General features: G+C 47.0%; 1 protein-coding gene across 4 annotated transcripts in view; it reads right to left on the bottom strand.

The window, feature by feature from the left end:
* The window catches only part of ankrd10a (ankyrin repeat domain 10a), a 92349-nt gene that overhangs the window by 33991 nt on the left and 37319 nt on the right, over positions 1-21039 (bottom strand). For 2 of the 4 annotated variants that reach the window (XM_085998343.1, XM_085998345.1), the window contains exons 3-4: positions 17334-17425; positions 7893-7934 (exon numbers count right to left, since the gene is read on the bottom strand). In XM_085998343.1, the coding sequence (XP_085854469.1) occupies positions 7893-7934; positions 17334-17425 (134 nt within the window). The remainder of the gene's footprint in view (positions 1-7892; positions 7935-17333; positions 17426-21039) is intronic. The other 2 variants (XM_085998344.1, XM_085998346.1) reach the window with 1 other exon arrangement.

Raw genomic sequence — 21039 nt, 5'->3', positions numbered from 1 at the left:
TTATAAATTTAAGTTTAATATACAAATTGGTGACACAGTTGGGAGATTTCAGAAGCTCACACCACACAGCTACCGCATGGCCAAAGCCTGCAATGTCATTGTGATACATGACACAGCGAAATTGATGGGAAATACTGACATAGCAATTTAAAGTGGTAAATGCTGACACAGGAACAATATCTAGAAATGTGACAACAGGAAGTAAAATTTGTGGACTGGTGCGTATACACTATGCAAGGTGTTTTTTATATAGTGTGTTTTTTTGCAGAGGACATCCAGATACAACTGTCTGGCAAAAAGGGATCTGACAGGCAAGATCGAGTCTATGGCCATACTGCAGGTATCCTAGAAGTGTCTCGGCAGGGGCACGGTCAAAGGGAGCAAGAACTGGCATCCATTTCTGTACATGAGCAACGACAACTAATATCCAAAGCCCAATCTAACCCTCCCACCCCCTTTCATGGATTGATAAAACATAAATCAATGGCAGTGCTGCTTCATACTTGAAAATTCAATGTGCAATTGGTAATATGAAGTTGGTTGGGGCCCTGTTTGGTGCACTTCGGAGTCATAATTAAGAGTATTATTTACACTCCTCTCTTTAACTTTGGAAAAATTCAACATTATTAAGCTGCCCGAGGAAGACAGGAAGCTCTGCTGTAAATATTTGTAACTGGGTAAAATGTGCCAGACACGTCCAAGGGTCCCGGAGCCACAGGGTGTAATGTCGAACTAGACTCGGGGGTTACACCTCATCAATCAACTTGGCAAAGGATCTCCAGGAGACAAAGGCAAGGGCGGCAGACACAGGCCAAGTAGCATCGACAGCTTTAGACAGATAGATGGAGGAGCACTTGGAACAGGACTGTGGATAAGCTGGCATTTTCATCAGCCAATGGCAATCCAATCCAATCGTTGGGTCATTTGAGCACTTCATACAACTGGCACCAGACAGGTGCTGTCAAGTGAGCACATCACACAAGCACACTCACCTGCAATCAAGTCCCACAGGCAGTCCAGGGTGTTGATTGCTCATTTAGCCAAATGAAGCAATGTTAATATTCAGCAGCACCCTCTGGCTAACTAAACAGCCCTATTTAGCAACATCGCCGGCAGCCTAGAAAAGTGGCTCAAATATTACTGCTTCACACCCAGTTTCTAGCAGGCATCTCCTCACAGTCAAAGTTATAAAATAAAGAAAGGCTCATTCTCAGCACTTGGAATGGTAGAACGCTGTGAGATGGGAATCAAAGATTTGAGCAGCCAAGAAAACCCCCAGCTGATTGCAAAATAATTATTTTGCTAGATGCTGTGGTCTTGAGTGAATCACAATCAACAGAAGAGAGTGAACTGACTAGAGTTGAAGGAAGCTACACGTGCTGCTGGAATGGCGCAAAGCTAGCAACCGTCAACAAGGTCACGAAAACATCACTGATGTCCTGATAACTCAAGTCTGCAAAGTTGTCATCTCAAATTGCAACAGGATGCAAGAGGCAACTCCTGGAAATCTGGTCCACAAGGGCATTTTAACTCATTGTAAAGAACATTTCCACTCACTTCTCAGCTGTTCTTCTGAAGCAACTTTAGAGAAGATGAGAGAGAGAGAAATCCGCTACGAACAACCTACCATAGCTGAGTGTGCAAAGCCTTGCAACAAATGAAAAGCCGCTAAGCCCCAGGCTGCAATACACAAATGTGAAGGTGACTATTGCACAAAGTCCCCTGCAACTGTTGCACCTGACTTAGGAGAGTATCTGATCTCCAAGACACATCAGATGTTCCCATTCAGACGTGAAAGGAACAAAAATCTGACCGCCGAACGTTACCACATCTTTTTTTTCCCCACCATGAGGGACTAAGCTAAAATGTAACCAACTTTTGGTAAATCTTGTGGGTGATTTACTGCTTAAAGCACGTGGGTTCTTTTGTGCAAAGCGTAGGACAATTCATGGCCCAACAGATACAGAAAGGTCAAAGATAACATCAACCGCCGTACTCAGCGTTCATTGATGGGCCCTCGGTGCCGTCAGCCAAGGACTCTGGAAGCTGGTGAGCAAGTCTGGCCATTCCCAATAAGCTCATTAACACAATTCAGGCAACGTGTGATGGGGACAGTAACTGGTGACAGCAGCACACCTGACACATCCCCTATGAGACACGATGTGAAGCAGGGCTGTGTAAACCCCTCGGATCTTGCAGCGATGTCACGACAGATTTGAATAGAGGTGTTGACGTGATTCTGGACAAAAAGTGTATTTGCAACCCCACCAGACCAAAGACCAAATGCAATATAAAGCCACACGTCATCAATGAACTTTAATTCGCTGGTCACTGTGCAACACTCCCCCATTCTGATGCTGATTGACAGCAGGTTAGCAATTGGCCTACATGGTCTACAGAGCGGTAGTGATACCCGCCCTGCTGTATGCCTCAGAGACATGGACCATGTACAGCAGGCACCTCAAAGCACTGGAGCGGTACCACCAACGCTGCTTCCACAAGATCCTGCAAATCCACTGGCAGGATAGGCACACTAACATCAGTGTTCTCGCTCAGGCCAACATCCCCAGCATCGAAGCTTTGACCACGCTCGACCAGCTCCAATGGTTGGGCCACATCGTCCGCATGCCCGAAACGAGACTCCCAAAATAAGCGCTCTACTTGGAGTCCGACACGGCAAGCGAACCCCAGGTGGGCAGAGGAAACGCTTCAAGGACACCTTGAAAAAGTGCAACATCCCCACCGACACCTGGGAATCCCTGGCCCAAGACCGCACAAAGTGGCGGAGAATCATCCGGGAAGGCAGTGAACACCTCGAGTCTCTTCGTCGGAAGCCAAGCGCAAACAGCGGAAGGAGCGCACGTCAACCCAAGCACCCCACCCACCTGCCCCTTCAACCACCGTCTGCCCCACCTGTGACAGAGACTGTAGGTCCCGCATTGGACTCATCAGTCACCTGAGAACTCATTTTTAGTGTGGAAGCAAGTCATCCTCGGTTCCGAGGGACTGCCTAAGAGAAGAAGCGATTGGCCTATTGTTATGGGTTAAACAGCTTAAAGGATCCAAGTTATGCACCAGACTGCACAAGGCCAACCTTATAGTGAATCCAAGATCATGAGAAGGACACAACAGTAAATGCCATGAACAGTTTTAGGTACTTGGCATGCTCCCTCACTTTTATAAGGTTTGAAATTCGAGACTCTTCATCAACATGCAAAAAGCTAGCAAGCTTTAGTGTGCGGTGTAAGTCCATGAAAATTTAGTGGTAAGAAAAAACACCAAGGTGATGCAGTGCACCAACCTGACCGGGCCAGGCACGGTGAAATGGGCGAATTCCAATGGCCTGCACATTGTATCTGTTTGTTGGGTGAATGACTGCCCAAAGCTGTATTGTACAGCCACCTGTAAATGGGAAGAAGAAACATTTCACGGATAACCTGAAACGGAACCAGAAACTTGGGAAAACTTCAGCCACATTGGAGAAAATAAATATGCTTGGATCGATGCCATCCTCTTTGATGGCAACAGACTTAACAGAAGAGCAGTGCTGTGGAAACAAAAGCCAGCAGCAATTGGCAAATGGGCAATAATGGATAGACAAGGGGCAGTCAATGTGTTGGGAGCATTGGTCTATGGGACACTCCTACAAACACTGCCAAAGATGACCTTTTCTTATACTTGCATGGCATGGCCATCTTTGCTTACAACTTAAAATCTACTCCACTTATACTTTACACAATTTTGCTCGTCAGCTTTAGTAATCGAGCAGCAGAGAAGTGTTGACACCAGGCGAATTGATAACGAGACACAAACAGCACTTGGGTTACGATCGAACTTGCAACAGCATTAATTCAGTGTTTAAAGGTATGTGATTGATTGTGGTTCCAGTTTCTATTGCAAACAATATGGATGGTGGTGGGAAGGGGGTAATGAAAAGGCAGTAGTGCTACACGAGTAGCATGTACATTTAAGAGGGAATAATTCTTAAGTTTGGTTGAAAAAAAATCCAAACGGCAGTTCATGGTTTCAAAGCTGATCCTAAAGTAAGTAATCACATTTTCAAAAGCAACCTAGTGAAAGAAATAGAAACTCATTTAAGTTTGATCAAGATTTATTTAAAATACTCAACAAGGACATCATAGCGTAAGGGAGCAGAAATACTTGGACGATACTTAAATTTAAGCTGATCTTCATAAGGTTTGTACATTAAAATACTTTTGTAAGTTCAGTTGCATTTTTCAGTTTTTGTGTCCAATTTATAATGTGTCCAATGCAGAGAACAACCTTCAACAGTGACCACAAGCTCCTGTATTTCAGCTAATAATCAATTTAAATATATACATAAATAGGAATGCAGCTTTTCCTCAAAATCAGCTCAGAACACCTGATGCAAATCTATGGTGGAACACACACTTAGAACAAAAGTTTTTGAGGCAGGCAGTTGATAACGTAAGCGTTGAAATGCCCTTCAGTTTTCGTGCCTTAAGATTCATACTTCAATAAATGGTGCAAGTGCTGGTAATAATGCAGGAATATAATATCCACCTCAGCTAAGCCGAGAAGGGAGACATTTTTCAGTGTACAACGATCTCCAAGTATTAAAATGTTGGCTTCATAAGAATGGTCACCGGCCCAATTATCCACAATCTTGCACATGACCTTTCGGCTCCACTTTTTGCCTCCAACTCAATTTTGATGATCTTGGAATAGAACCAATGCTCCATTCTGTTTCTGCCATCATGACCACCAGGTTTGTTGACTATGATACTCCAGTAAGCCTCCTGGTCCTAGGGGTATCCCTCCTAGCATCCTCAAAACATGTGTCGCTGCCCTTTGTTGTCTTTACAATCTCTCTCGCCCAGTCCATTGTTCCATCTCCCTGCAGTTTTGCTCAGGTTCAGCCTATCCCTAACAAAGCTGATTCTTCCGAACTCTCGAACAAGTGCCCTTACATTGGTACTTTCTAAAGTAATGAAAACTGCAGTTAACCTTTAAGTTATTCATCACTTTACACTTCTGGTGTAAACACGATCATCAATATAGCGTTCTGCATGGCCAGCCCATTAGTGGTAGCATTGCACACTTCTTGGTGAATCAGTCATTGACTTGAACATCTCAGAAGACTTCGATGGATTCTAGCGGCATGCAATTCAAAATGAGCATCATTGGCTCTCCTGTCAAAGTTAGGGTGGTAAAAGCTTGGAACTCTCTTCCGCAAACAGCAATTGATGCTGGGTCAATCATTTTAAATTTGTGATTGATAGATTTTTGTTAGCCAAAGGTATTAAGGGATATGGGGCAAAGGCAGGTACATGGAATTAGGTCACAGATCAGCCATGATTTCATTGAATGGTGGAACAGGCTCGAGGGGCTAAATGGCCTCCTCCTGTTCCTATGTTCCATTGCAGAAGGTATTAAGAGTACCGCTCATATCGTAAAGTAGAACAGGGGCCAAAAAGTCAGAGTATCAGCATCTAGGCAAGCACTCCTGGCGTCTGGCAGGATTGATGCTGGAAGATCCTTACGGTTGTATAAATGGTGGGGGTACAGAGGAATAGGGACCCCACCCAATCTTCTGCCTCAGCCGCTCAAATAATGCTGCAAAACCAAATCCCGAGAGAAAATCCTGCGTCTCTCCCCAGACTCAACACAAACGTGGCTGTAAGAAATAAAAGCAAGAACTTGCATTCATATAATGTCCTTGAGATGTTCCAAAATGTTTCACATAGGTTGAATTAATTCTTTTTGTAGTCACTCATGTTGTAGCCAAATGCAGCAGCCAATTCGTGCACAGCAAGATTCCACAAACAGCGAATGAGATAAATGGCCAGTTAATCTGTTTTTGGCACTGATGATTGAAGGAGGAATGTTGGTTGAGGCCTTGGTAGAACTGCCTGCTCATCCATGAATAGCAGCCTGGAATCTTTAACACCCACCTGAATAGGCAGACAGGGCCACGAGTTAACATCGCATCCAAAGGATTGGCGGACAGAACGCAGAAATGATCATTTCGGAGTTTTTCCACAGCTCAGGTGAACATAGTACAGAAAACATATCGCTCACGACTAACCACTGTATGGTACTGACATCCGAGTGACATCATTATGTGTCCACACTACCTTCATTTAATAAATTCCAATTACAAATACGCACAGGATAGGTGCGCTGGTGTCTGTTGGAAGATTGTAATGTAACCAAAGGGGTTTCGATGATATAAATTAAGTGTGATATGCCAGGGTGGTTTATTAATGTTCTGTGAACCCCCAATAGAGCCCACGCTTCACAGCAAAATGGTTATTGTGCATCATTTACGGCAACGGTTTTCCTGTGAAATCTTGATCTTGACGGATTCTTGCATCGCACATCTACATGATAAAGGGATAAAGGCACAGACACAGTTCCAAACCCCCTCCAAAAGGGCGAAGATAGTAGGAAGTGATTTGTTGCTGCAGTACTGGGAAATGAGTAAGCCGACAAATAGGAGCATTTATCAAACAAACAGGTGAACCAAATTGTCCCAGTCACCACTTTCTTATCTGTGTGCCATGCAGAATAGGTTACCACTCAGACACAAGGACAGCTCACCTTGTGGCCACTTTTGGAAGGAGAGTCCGAATGAAGTTTTGTACCAGATTTACTGAGTCAAACAATAAAGTTAATGGCCTGACAAGTTGGAAACCTTGACGACGACAAATTGGATTGCTTTCGAAAATGGAGTGGGAAAAACAGGTCATGACATTTTGGGGAGAAGAATATTCAATTATATTTGTTGTTAAACATATTGTACTTCCAGAAAATGGCTTTCCAAAATTTGCTGAGAAGTTACTTGTTGCCTGTGTTATAAAGCGAACATTTATCGAGGTTGCATTGCAATATTTACAGATATATGACGGAGGGTAAATGTGGAACCTGGAGTTGAAAAAAAAAGGTCAATTAAAAATCAGTAACATTTTAAGTTACTGAAATTACATTTTAATATTCGCAGGTAGGATTGATAAACTGATGGGGTCATCATTTCTTCCAGTGCCATGTCGGATTCGAGCAGGGTGGGGAGGGAGAATGAGTCGAGGAAAATAGGAGGTGTTAAAGGAACTGGTAAGGAAATCTCAATTTCTTTCCAAGTATGGCATTAAATTCAATGTTAAGTCAACACTGTTACTGCAGGTTTCTCCAAAGTAGAGCAGTTATCATTTTATATCTAAATAAGCAGCAAGTTTCATATCGCTTTCAACAATCAAATTGTTCCTGGTTACAGTCATGCGGCAATTAATTTCAATAAGTAAACCACTTTTTTTCTCGAAAAATTGTGTAAAACTTACATTAAAACAAAAAGTTCTCAACTTAACTATATTAGTTTACATATCTGAAGTACTTTTAAATTAGGGTAAACAAAGCATGCACATCTAAAAGATCTATAACTCAGTTCCTACATAGCATTAAAACCAATCTCCACAACAAATACCTCAACGGTATGCCTTGTGTGCTGAGGGGAAGCGATACTGCGCACTCATTGCCACAACTGTAAGGTTTCCATGAAGCCCCTGTGGCAGTTTCAGCGTTTCTATTGGGAATGATCCCCCTTGCTAGGATTACTTCAAAATCAAGTCAAATTCAAATTACGTAGCTGGAAAACATTTTGACATTTTTCAATCTCTTAAAGACTCAATTCTCTGCACTGTTACAGTTACATGGGCAATGGCAAATAAAACAAACTAAGGGGTGCTGGTGAAAGTAATCTTAACAATGAAACAAGAACATGAATACATCTTGAATTAATAATGCCGTTTAACCCATTTCATACTATTTCCAAGTCCTGTACTGGCCGTAAATATATGGAATACTTCTATCCATTCATGTGGAGTGTTTTAATTTCTGTAGCAGCATATACTAACGTGGGCTCCATACAGAATGAGGTTTGTAGAATTACAATGCTGCTATAAAAGAAAAGAGAATTAAAGTGCATGACATATGGATCATTTCTCTATTCCAAGTATTTACCTGAAAAAGATGGAAACATTTTACTTCTAGATAACTCTGAAATGGGTGAAAAATCATTACAATATTAATCATCTCCATCTACAGTACCCCACCCCCCAGTTGAGGCGGTATCTGATATCCCCGCGTTCTGATTCAGTCATGCTACGTACAGCTTCACTTAAACTGTACTCGACACCTTCATTTTTCAGCTATCCGATATTCCCTTTTCAAAAGTATTTTATGATTAGAATTTACTTGCTTTTATGTGGTGGGTGTCATACACCTAATCCAATTATGAGCGACTATTTAGGAATCTACCACCCCAAGAAAACTTCAGAAGGGTTATATTTAATTGTACCTGCTACCCTGCTTGATTATTTTAGTACCTCTACCTGCCCCAATTTTTGACTTCAGAGCTCGATTGGTTTTTGATGCAACCTGAAGCATTAAAAATCAGTGTCCTGGCCAAGGTGACTTGTTTCTGTAGATCTGTGCACCTCTGGAAGAATCCTATTAAGATGCATTGCATGGACTTAAGGCTATCCTCACTGAACAGAGAGAGCACGAGTACCTGCAGAAAACATTGACCGCATTACAACGGCTCGGGTGGAAGACTTCAACAGATGCCCCAGGTTTTCCTCCTTGTTCCAGTCCCTTGAGATTTGAACTTGCCCATGGCTACATCCAAATAACTTGAACAGATGTTCATTCATCCCTTTCATCAAGAAAGTTTGGCAGTTTCCATCCTGAAGGAGCCATTCACCTCCTTCAGCATTCTCCCTCCTGGATCCAAAAGTCCAAGCCAATTCCTAAGCATCTATGGGCCCTCCTGGATGAACAACGCCCATTCCCTCCAATTCCGATAGGTGGCAAGTCACAAGGCCCCTCCTGGATGAACAATGCCCATTCCCTCCAGTTCTGGTAGGTGGCAAGTCCCAAGGTCCCTCCTGTATGAACAACGCCCATTCCCTCCAATTCCTGTAGGTGGCAAGTCACAAGGTCCCTCCTGGATGAACAACGCCCATTCCCTCCAGTTTTTGTAGGTGGCAAGTCCCAAGGTCCCTCCTGTATGAACAATGCCCATTCCCTCCAATTCCTGTCGGTGGCAAGTCCCAAGGTCCCTCCTGGATGAACAATGTCCATTCCCTCCAATTCCTGTAGGTGGCAAGTCCCAAGGTCCCTCCTGGATGAACAATGTCCATTCCCTCCAATTCCTGTAGGTGGCAAGTCCCAAGGTCCTTCCTGGATGAACAACGCCCATTCCCTCCAGTTCTTGTAGGTGGCAAGTCCCAAGGTCCCTCCTGTATGAACAATGCCCATTCCCTCCAATTCCTCTAGGTGGCAAGTCACAAGGTCCCTCCTGGATGAACAATGCCCATTCCCTCCAATTCCTGTAGGTGGCAAGTCCCAAGGTCCCTCCTGGATGAACAATGCCCATTCCCTCCAATTCCTGTAGGTGGCAAGTCACAAGGTCCCTCCTGGATGAACAATGCCCATTCCCTCCAATTCCTGTAGGTGGCAAGTCCCAAGGTCCCTCCTGGATGAACAACGCTCATTCCCTCCAATTCCTGTAGGTGGCAAGTCCCAAGGTCCCTCCTGGATGGACAATGCCCATTCCCTCCAATTCTTGTAGGTGGCAAGTCCCAAGGTCCCTCCTGGATGAACAACGCTCATTCCCTCCAATTCCTGTAGGTGGCAAGTCCCAAGGTCCCTCCTGGATGGACAATGCCCATTCCCTCCAATTCCTGTAGGTGGCAAGTCCCAAGGTCCCTCCTGGATGAACAACGCCCATTCCCTCCAATTCCTGTAGGTGGCAAGTCCCAAGGTCCCTCCTGGATGGACAATGCCCATTCCCTCCCGTTCCTGTAGGTGGCAAGTCCCAAGGTCCCTCCTGGATGAACAATGCCCATTCCCTCCAATTCCTGTAGGTGGCAAGTCCCAAGGTCCCTCCTGGATGAACAACGCCCATTCCCTCCAGTTCTTGTGGGTGGCAAGTCCCAAGGTCCCTCCTGGATGAACAACGCCCATTCCCTCCAATTCTTGTAGGTGGCAAGTCCCAAGGTCCCTCCTGGATGAACAATGCCCATTCCCTCCACTTCCTGTAGGTGGCAAGTCACAAGGTCCCTCCTGGATGAACAAAACCCATTCCCTCCATTTCCAATAGGTGGCAAGTCCAAGGTCCCTCCTGTATGAACAATGCCCATTCCCTCCAGTTCTTGTAGGTGGCAAGTCCCAAGGTCCGTCCTGTATGAACAACGCCCATTCCCTCCAATTCCTGTTGGTGGCAAGTCCCAAGGTCCTTCCTGGATGAACGCCCATTCCCTCCAGTTCTTGTAGGTGGCAAGTCCCAAGGTCCCTCCTGGATGAACAACGCCCATTCCCTCCAATTCTTGTAGGTGGCAAGTCCCAAGGTCCCTCCTGGATGAACAACGCCCATTCCCTCCAATTCTTGTAGGTGGCAAGTCCCAAGGTCCCTCCTGGATGAACAACGCCCATTCCCTCCCGTTCCTGTAGGTGGCAAGTCCCAAGGTCCCTCCTGGATGAACAATGCCCATTCCCTCCAATTCCTGTAGGTGGCAAGTCACAAGGTCCCTCCTGGATGAACGCCCATTCCCTCCAATTCCGATAGGTGGCAAGTCCAAGGTCCCTCCTGTATGAACAATGCCCATTCCCTCCAATTCCTTGAGGTGGCAAGTCACAAGGTCCCTCCTGGATGAACAATGTCCATTCCCTCCAATTCCTGTAGGTGGCAAGTCCCAAGGTCCCTCCTGGATGAACAACGCTCATTCCCTCCAATTCCTGTAGGTGGCAAGTCCCAAGGTCCCTCCTGGATGGACAATGCCCATTCCCTCCCATTCCTGTAGGTGGCAAGTCCCAAGGTCCCTCCTGGATGAACAATGCCCATTCCCTCCCGTTCCTGTAGGTGGCAAGTCCCAAGGTCCCTCCTGGATGAACGCCCATTCCCTCCAGTTCTTGTGGGTGGCAAGTCCCAAGGTCCCTCCTGGATGAACAACGCCCATTCCCTCCAATTCTTGTAGGTGGCAAGTCCCAAAGTCCCTCCTGGATGAACAACGCCCATTCCCTCCCGTTCCTGTAGGTGGCAAGTCCCAAGGTCCCTCCTGGATGAACAATGCCCATTCCCTCCAATTCCTGTAGGTGGCAAGTCACAAGGTCCCTCCTGGATGAACGACGCTCATTCCCTCCAGTTCTTGTAGGTGGCAAGTCCCAAGGTCCCTCCTGGATGAACAACGCTCATTCCCTCCAATTCCTGTGGGTGGCAAGTCCCACGGTCCCTCCTGGATGAACAATGCCCATTCCCTCCAATTCCTGTGGGTGGCAAGTCCCAAGGTCCCTCCTGGATGAACAACGCCCATTCCCTCCAATTCCTGTAGGTGGCAAGTCCCAAGGTCCCTCCTGGATGGACAATGCCCATTCCCTCCCGTTCCTGTAGGTGGCAAGTCCCAAGGTCCCTCCTGGATGAACAATGCCCATTCCCTCCAATTCTTGTAGGTGGCAAGTCCCAAGGTCCCTCCTGGATGAACAATGCCCATTCCCTCCACTTCCTGTAGGTGGCAAGTCACAAGGTCCCTCCTGGATGAACAAAACCCATTCCCTCCAATTCCGATAGGTGGCAAGTCCAAGGTCCCTCCTGTATGAACAATGCCCATTCCCTCCAGTTCTTGTAGGTGGCAAGTCCCAAGGTCCGTCCTGTATGAACAACGCCCATTCCCTCCAATTCCTGTAGGTGGCAAGTCCCAAGGTCCTTCCTGGATGAACGCCCATTCCCTCCAGTTCTTGTAGGTGGCAAGTCCCAAGGTCCCTCCTGGATGAACAACGCCCATTCCCTCCAATTCTTGTAGGTGGCAAGTCCCAAGGTCCCTCCTGGATGAACAACGCCCATTCCCTCCAATTCTTGTAGGTGGCAAGTCCCAAGGTCCCTCCTGGATGAACAACGCCCATTCCCTCCCGTTCCTGTAGGTGGCAAGTCACAAGGTCCCTCCTGGATGAACAATGTCCATTCCCTCCAATTCCTGTAGGTGGCAAGTCCCAAGGTCCCTCCTGGATGAACAACGCTCATTCCCTCCAATTCCTGTAGGTGGCAAGTCCCAAGGTCCCTCCTGGATGGACAATGCCCATTCCCTCCCATTCCTGTAGGTGGCAAGTCCCAAGGTCCCTCCTGGATGAACAATGCCCATTCCCTCCCGTTCCTGTAGGTGGCAAGTCCCAAGGTCCCTCCTGGATGAACGCCCATTCCCTCCAGTGCTTGTGGGTGGCAAGTCCCAAGGTCCCTCCTGGATGAACAACGCCCATTCCCTCCAATTCTTGTAGGTGGCAAGTCCCAAAGTCCCTCCTGGATGAACAACGCCCATTCCCTCCCGTTCCTGTAGGTGGCAAGTCCCAAGGTCCCTCCTGGATGAACAATGCCCATTCCCTCCAATTCCTGTAGGTGGCAAGTCACAAGGTCCCTCCTGGATGAACGACGCTCATTCCCTCCAGTTCTTGTAGGTGGCAAGTCCCAAGGTCCCTCCTGGATGAACAACGCTCATTCCCTCCAATTCCTGTGGGTGGCAAGTCCCACGGTCCCTCCTGGATGAACAATGCCCATTCCCTCCAATTCCTGTGGGTGGCAAGTCCCACGGTCCCTCCTGGATGAACAACGCCCATTCCCTCCCATTCTTGTGGGTGGCAAGTCCCACGGTCCCTCCTGGATGAACAATGCCCATTCCCTCCAATTCCTGTGGGTGGCAAGTCCCACGGTCCCTCCTGGATGAACAACGCCCATTCCCTCCCATTCTTGTGGGTGGCAAGTTCCAAAGTCACTCCTGGATGAATATAGCCCATTCCCTCCAATTCCTGTAGATGGTATTTTCTGTGGTCCTTTCTGACCACCACCCCTGCCTCCCCACCCACCCTCCACATCCCTAATTACCATCAGTGGCATTTCCTGGGTCGCATTAAATTCCACTTCCTGATTAAATAATGCCCTTCATCCCACCTGCATTTGCTACAAAAAAAATGACTTGAAAACTAAGACCATGGAAAAGCAAATCCCAGCAGCAGCAGTGACCCAATTGGGGAGCACAGCTGGTAACCCAACGAGAAAAGGACACTGACCGTCCAAGTTGATCACACATCGTCCTGCAACTGAATACAACATAATAAGGATAGAATACAGGAAACAGGTCAGAATTTCTCCAGCATTTCTGATCCACCTACCTCCGTCAAATTTCAATCAAGAAGAGAGATTTTAGATCCATGTTATATCTAGGGAACCAGGGCAGGCAACCATGACATCAGTGGTTGACGACATGTGTACTGGAAAAAGCAGTAAACTGCCAACAATAATTAGAGTATCCAGAAATCTTACCATCATTAATTTGTTTCCTCTTCCTTGATAGTCAACAAAGGCTAATATAGATGATGAAACCAACAGAGATTGGAAGTAAGGGTAAGTGGCAGGTATTGTGCTTGACTGAGGAGTGGCATTCAGAGAAAAAAAATATTTAATTTCAGTATCTGTGAGTGGAATATGTAATCAGGGTAGAATTCCAAATTAAAAAGTCCCAAATGTTGCAGCTAACACTTGTATTCTATTTCGGAAAGATGTGTCACAGAAAAGTGAAACAAAACTAAACTTGTTGCTGCATTCTCCAGTGTTCTGACAGCAACTTCTGCCCTTCCCATCACTGAACCCCATCCCATGATCGAACTGTACAGGACAACTGGGAGCACGAAAATTCAGCCAGCCCACAAGCAATTCCCACTTTATCTTGGAACAGAATATTGCATTTCACTCCTGATCTTGTACCAAACCTGCATCCTGCTCTTGGTGACACAGGAGACTAATTTGCTTGCAATAGAATCTAAATTTCCTTCACTTGATTAGCAATTTGCTCTGTCGAAACTTCAAAATCAAGCTCTCACAACTTTGTTTGCACTTTAGTGTATTGCTATTGGGCCCACACGCTATCTGTACCCACCTTCTACATGTTATTCATTCTTAAAGGGGGAAAAATGCATTTAAATTGTCCTGGTCCTTCATCCTAGTTTAGTTCTTAACAATGGCCATCACTAAGCCTTTCACCCTAGCTCAATCGAGTATCATCTTTGTTGTTTCACTCGTAGCCTTTCCAATAGTATGCCCGCCACAATGGAGCTTAATGTTCCAATGCTGGCCTCACCAACACTTTACAGTGCTTCAGCATCACTTCCTTACATTATACTGATCTCCCTGCAGAAGACATTGCTCTGCTTGTCTTGGCAATCACTGCCACATCATGATATTTTCAATATTTGCTCAATAGTCAAAACCAACTCCAGCTCCAATCTTCACTTTCAATATATTTTAGCACCAACATGCATTACCTTGTATTAATAAGCATCAACTAGGATGTTCCATGTATCTGCCCAACCAGCATTAATCTTTGGTTCTAAAGACCCTGGTTCCCAAGTAATTTGTCTTCATCTGCTTCTAAATCACGGTAATATTATGAATGAACAGGTCCCACAGCCAATCCTTGTTGAACTCCACTTGTCCACGCTGCCTAGTTGAAACTACTCTTGCTTAAAATTATCTTTCACTTCTTAATTTTGTTCCATTTGCAACTTCTCAAGTTTCCTCTGAACTGCAACTGTTGAAACAGGTACTGCCAAAATACTTGAGGATTTAAAAGAAAACCTGTCCCAGCACAATAATGACAAAGGCAAAAGGGAATAGAGGAGTGCAATTGAGTTATACCGTGTGCCCTGTGTCCACAATGCTAAGGTTAAACAGGGGGTTACTACTGGGAGCACTATGGACGCCATATACTTGGTTTACTTTTAACTCCCTTGGACTCCGCTAGTTCTCTCTGTTCCGAAGAGGGCAAGTGCCTTCCACAGAACTTGGGACTTTTAGCTATTCAATATTCTCATCACAGGCTCTGCTGCAAATAGTTATGTTTGAACTACACTGAAATGTGTGTGCGCACAGCCAGCCAGTGAAGCAAAGTACCTGCAAATTCCTTTTGCTTTGCAGTTGAAATGAAATGTTTTATTGGAAAGTAGGAACTGTAAAGCTGGTCTTTGTACTAGCCTGTGTTGACTGAATGGGTGGGAAGGTGCTCATAATAATAATGGATGACTGCGTGATGCAAGACAATGCTGAACACACCCGAACAGGAAAAAAGTGTGACTGATTGATGGATGTCAGGCTTCAGAGATTAATTTGGAAAGTCCTCGAAAGATGGAGTGGGCGGGAGAAGTAGAGAAAATAAGGCAAGTTAATGCCACAGCTCCGGGCTACGGAATCGTCGACCCCACATAAAATTCAAAAAACATCAACCAAGCTCAGAAGCACCCACAGCCCAAGTGAAATGTGTTATTAAAGTCGTGGAAATCAATTGAACAATAAATGTAAATGTAATAGCTGTGCAATTATCACTGTAAGTAGCCCCAGTGCAAATGTGATTTCGCTTATTTATTGCTGCAAAATAATTCGGTGCTAGTTTTGTGTTTATGCTTTTTGTAATTGTTAATGTTTCTAAATAATTAAATCATCTGGACATTAAAAAGAACTGGCACAAATTTAGTGCGTGGGAGTTAAATCTTGATGGGCAAGTGATCAATTCCACCGCGCAAGTTGTAATTAAATAATTGAGGAGCTCACTTGGGAACTCGGCGAAAATCCAAAAGAGCTGTTGACTAAGGTCACCAGGCACTGCTTGTGAGAATCATTGCTTCCGCTTGAAAGGGACTTGACTTTAAAAGAACTTTGACTAACTTTAGAAAAAATCGAGGAAGAATGCATCCGAGATGAAACCTTCACATTCGAGCACAGAAAGCGTTGTGCGTTTCTGGCTGTCTTAAGTTTCACATTTTCAAAGGCTACAATGCCTTTTAACAGCGGGACAACTCACAGCTCGATGAGGTTACATGTACGGTAAAATTATTAAGGGTGCGTATCAAAAGGTAGATTTTAAAATAAATTTAAGCTCCTGGCACAGAACTTCATACATGAGGGATGATTACTGGGGCTACAGGGGAATGCTCCCGGGGAATTCTTTGCAGTTAAAATCGAGTCCAAACTCCCGATCTATGTTCCCAGTGTGTGACGTTCCAGGGCAGGAGCACAGGAGCTGCAGTGTTTATGGATAACAGAAAGACCTTGCTTCATTGTGGATTCTTTTGAGTGAGGAGGGGATTGAGGGAGAAGAGGAAATCAAAGAGATATTAAAGAAAGAAAAGCCAGATTAGTGGCTACATTAATGGAAGCAAGTAAGGAGGTTAGGTAAGAACAGGTATTAATGCGTGGAATAAATCCTGCATTGTTGTAGTGTTACTGCATTAAGCTTTTAATGGGTTTGCACATTGCCACATTCCAAGGACAGATCCAAAGGTTGCCCCTCCCAGTCGGATAATAAAGAATGTGCCCCACAGTGCATGCAGAGACCAGCTCGCCACCGAGGCACACCTTTCAGGGAGGTTTCAATTTCAGAAAATGGGGGAGGTGAACCCCCGAACTTTACAAAGGAGTAAATTAAATTCCAGCAGCCCATTAAGAGAAGTGCCTAAAACCTAATTATGTAGATTTTGATAATTAGTTGCAACAGAAAATCATGGCCATACAAGAACAATCGTATCCAGTTTTAAATATAAGTAATGGAAGTGCAGAAGGTAAAGGTGTGCAATTTTCTTTATTAAACATTAATTTGTATCGAGGTTTAACAAATTAACAGCTAAACATGTTGCTTTATTCAGTTGGACTCTTGGTTTTAAAGGAGCTTTATGCTGTAATTAAAATGCTAAAGGGCTGGTTTCCTGAATGCACACACTTGGCACAGAGACTCACCCGCTGCGAGTGTGCCTCGGGAAATTGCAGGCCCACTCCTCACCATTTTCTGACAATGAAACGTGATCAGGATACTGTGGGGAGTTGGCCTACAATCTCCCGATACACGCTCCCAGCAGGTAAGGCTCCAGGCTGGAGCGTGCATTGGGAAAATACAGCCCTTATACTTTAGTTAATCGATGCTGAACATTACCCCCCAAAATAACAGGCTTACAATAGGTTTTTTACAGAATCTATTAATGGTCCTCATCTCTCACCAGGGCTACCTTGTATTCTGATAGGCTAGAAGGTATTTAGTTTAGTACAACATTCGCTGGAATAACGGGATGTGAAGTTACTGAAAAAAGGACTGTTGTTGAAAAATACTAAGGGTAAGTATTTCAGGGGATTATTTTAGTTTAAAAAGCCTAGGTTCAAAATTAAAGCATACAGCTCCTTTAACTGTGTCTTACACCCATCACCCAGAGAGTGTTTACAAGTTAGTGTGTGTGCTGATTATTTAAGGGGTGCTGAAATGTTCACTTACTCTGTTTTAGCCCCATGAGACACGAGGACATTAAGGCAATCCAAACTTCCTGATCGTGCTGCTTTATGGACAGGGGTTTCACCCACAACATCCTGCAATAAAATCAGATCGATATCACTGGATGGAGCCCGCATCACTGTACAAAGACTGGTATACGCCAGCTGTTCTATGTCACAACATGAAATATCACTTCTCTATTTAGTAATAAATCAAGCTTTTTGAAAAAAAGTACATTAATCCAGGTAAATTATGAACTAACTAGAGACCATCCCTTGTTCCTAAAGTAGAAGGAATACAGAGATTTCACAATAAGGTAGTTTTCACGGTTAGTGTTATCTCAGTTAGCTTTATTTCAGATTAAAATTCTTCATTATCTATATATATATAAAAATAGAGCGTACCTACACATATGTTATATCAAAAGAAAGCTTATGATTAGGGGAGTGTCACAGGCGTGCTTATTTTTTGGTCAGACAAAAAAATTTCGGACAGTTTACAAAAAACGGACAAAATCCGCTCATTTCAGCTCATTAGCGTTGAGTGACGTGATGGTTGACCAATCCTACGGGGGAACCGCAGTATGATGCGTCACGGGGGGGCGTTTCATGGCGTGTGGGGGCAGGGCCTAAGCCTGCGGCCTGCCGTGAGTGCGGGACCGGGAAAAGAGATACAGAGACAGAGAGAACCGCGCGGCCCGAGAGACAGCGAGCGGGGGAGCGGTGGCCCGGAGCTGAGGTGAGTCGGGCCGGGTCGGGCCTGAGGCGCTAGGCCGCACACGGGGGCTCCGGGTCACCGCGGCCGGGCTCTGAGTACCCGGCATTGCCGAGGGAACTGAAGAACCCTCTGCCATGGAGCGGCGGCGGCGGGCCGGAGCCGAGCCTGAGGTGAGTCGGGCCGGGCCTGAGGCGCTAGGCCGCGCACGGGGACTCCGGGTCACTGCGGCGGGCTCTGAATCCAACCCCTTCCCCAGGGTGTCTTCCTCTCTTCTCTATCTCCTTCCCTCGCTCTCTCCTTCCCTCGCTCTCTCTCTCTCCTTCCCCCCTCTCTCTCTCTCCTTCCCTCTCTCTCTCCTTCCCCCTCTCTCTCCTTCCCCCCCGCTCTCATCTCCTTCCCCCCTCTCTCTCACCCCTCTCCTTCCCCCCTTCTCCTTCCCCCCACTCCTTCCCCCCCCTTCTCTCCCTCTCCTCCCCCCCCCCTTCCCCCCCTCTCCTTCCCCCCTCTCCCTCCCCCCCCCTTCCCCCCACCTCTCTCACCCTCTCCTTCCCCCCCCTCTCACCCTCTCCTTCCCCCCCCTCTCCCTCCCTCTCCTTCCCCCCCTCTCACCCTCTCCTTCCCCCCCCTCTCTCCCTCACCTTCCCCCCCTCTCTCCCTCCCCCCCTCTCTCCCTCTCCTTCCCCCCCCTCTCTCCCTCTCCTTCCCCCCCTCTCTCCCTCTCCTTCCCCCCCTCTCTCCCTCTCCTTCCCCCCCTCTCCCTCTCTCTCCTTCCCCCCCTCTCCCTCTCTCTCCTTCCCCCCTCTCCCTCTCTCTCCTTCCCCCCCTCTCTCTCCTCCCCCCCTCTCTCTCTCTCCTTCCCCCCTCTCTCTCTCTCTCTCTCCTTCCCCCCCTCTCCCTCTCTCCTTCCCCCCTCTCTCTCTCCTTCCCCCCTCTCTCTCTCTCCTTCCCCCCCTCTCTCTCTCCTTCCCCCCTCTCTCTCTCTCCTTCCCCCCCTCTCTCTCTCTCATCTCTCTCCTTCCCCCCCTCTCTCTCTCTCTCTCCTTCCCCCCCTCTCTCTCTCTCCTTCCCCCCCTCTCTCTCTCTCTCTCCTTCCCCCCCCTCTCCCTCTCTCTTCCTTCCCCCCCTCTCCCTCTCTCTTTCCCCCCCTCTCTCTCTCCTTCCCCCCCTCTCTCTCTCCTTCCCCCCCTCTCTCTCTCCTTCCCCCCCTCTCTCTCTCCTTCCCCCCCTCTCTCTCTCCTTCCCCCCCTCTCTCTCTCCTTCCACCCCTCTCTCTCTCTCCTTCCCCCCCTCTCTCTCTCATCCTTCCCCCCCTCTCTCTCTCTCCTTCCCCCCTCTCTCTCTCTCCTTCCCCCCCTCTCTCTCTCTCCTTCCCCCCTCCTCTCTCTCCTTCCCCCCCTCTCTCTCTCTCCTTCCCCCCCTCTCTCTCTCTCCTTCCCCCCCTCTCTCTCTCTCCTTCCCCCCCTCTCTCTCTCTCCTTCCCCCCCTCTCTCTCTCTCCTTCCCCCCTCTCTCTCTCTCCTTCCCCCCTCTCTCTCTCTCCTTCCCCCCCTCTCTCTCTCTCCTTCCCCCCCTCTCTCTCTCTCCTTCCCCCCCTCTCTCTCTCTCCTTCCCCCCCTCTCTCTCTCTCCTTCCCCCCCTCTCTCTCTCCATCCCCCCTCTCTCTCTCTCCTTCCCCCCCTCTCTCTCTCTCCTTCCCCCCTCTCTCTCTCTCCTTCCCCCCCTCTCTCTCTCTCCTTCCCCCCCTCTCTCTCTCTCCTTCCCCCCCTCTCTCTCTCTCCTTCCCCCCCTCTCTCTCTCTCCTTCCCCCCCTCTCTCTCTCTCCTTTCCCCCCTCTCTCTCTCTCCTTCCCCCCCTCTCTCTCTCTCCTTCCCCCCTCTCTCTCTCTCCTTCCCCCCCTCTCTCTCTCTCCTTCCCCCCCTCTCTCTCTCTCCTTCCCCCCCCTCTCTCTCTCTCCTTCCCCCCTCTCTCTCTCTCTCCCCCCCTCTCTCTCTCTCCTTCCCCCCCTCTCTCTCTCTCTCTCCTTCCCCCTCTCTCTCTCTCTCCTTCCCCCCCTCTCTCTCTCTCTCCTTCCCCCCCTCTCTCTCTCTCTCCTTCCTCCCTCTCTCTCTCTTCTCCTTCCTCCCTCTCTCTCTCCTTCCCCCCTCCCTCTCTCTCCTCCCCCCCCCCCCCCTCTATTCAATTCAAATCGCTTTATTGGCATGACAAGTTACATCTTATGTTGCCAAAGCATCGAAAAACATTCATGTTTGTTCACAAAAATACAGATCTATCCATACAGTGTATAAACAGATATATCCGAGTGTATATACTTTCATATAATTTATATATACTCATCTTATATTTAGTGGTTGTCCCTCTGTTTATGGCAAGCTGTAACATAGTGTGCCGCTAAGGTTACACAATTTCTCTCTTCCCCTAGTAGGTATGGGAGTTTTTGGTCGTCATTCAAATTTCTGAATTCCGGGCATATTTTGTGAATTTTGGGTAGAAATTCTCCCTTATGCCCTGATATTTTCTACAAGCTGTGAGGAAGTGCATCTCTGTCTCCACCACTCCCTGACTGCAGTGAGAGCATATCCTGTCCTCTCTTGGTAGCCGGGCCTGTCTGTGTCTACCTTTTTCGATCGCCAGGCTATGTTCACTAAGTCTGTGCATTGTCAAAGTTTTTCTCAGTTTGCTATCCTTCACCATGGTCAGGTAATCAGCCATGTTGTATTGTCTGTTTAGGGCAAGTAGCAATTGAGTTTGCTTTGGGTTTTTGTTGTTTCCTGCCCAATATGACAGATATTTTTCCTTTTGCTTAGCGACGATTGTGTTGGGTCGAATTCTTTGTGTTACGCTGTCACTGTCCTGGGGCTGGTAATTGTTGGTAGTGTTAGTAGTTACTTCACTGAGTCCCAGGGACTAGTTAACTGAGGGTATTCTTCTTTATGGTCCTCTCTTGGCATTTCAGGCTTCGTAGTGATAGCATTGGGGGTTGCTCATTTCTAGGT

The sequence above is a fragment of the Somniosus microcephalus genome, chromosome 10 (genome assembly GCF_052327205.1).
Source record: "Somniosus microcephalus isolate GS21.2 chromosome 10, FLI_Smic_1.0, whole genome shotgun sequence".
NCBI classification, from domain to species: Eukaryota; Metazoa; Chordata; class Chondrichthyes; order Squaliformes; family Somniosidae; genus Somniosus; species Somniosus microcephalus.
Note: the sequence above shows the minus strand (reverse complement) of the source record. Positions and strands in the feature narration are given on the sequence as shown.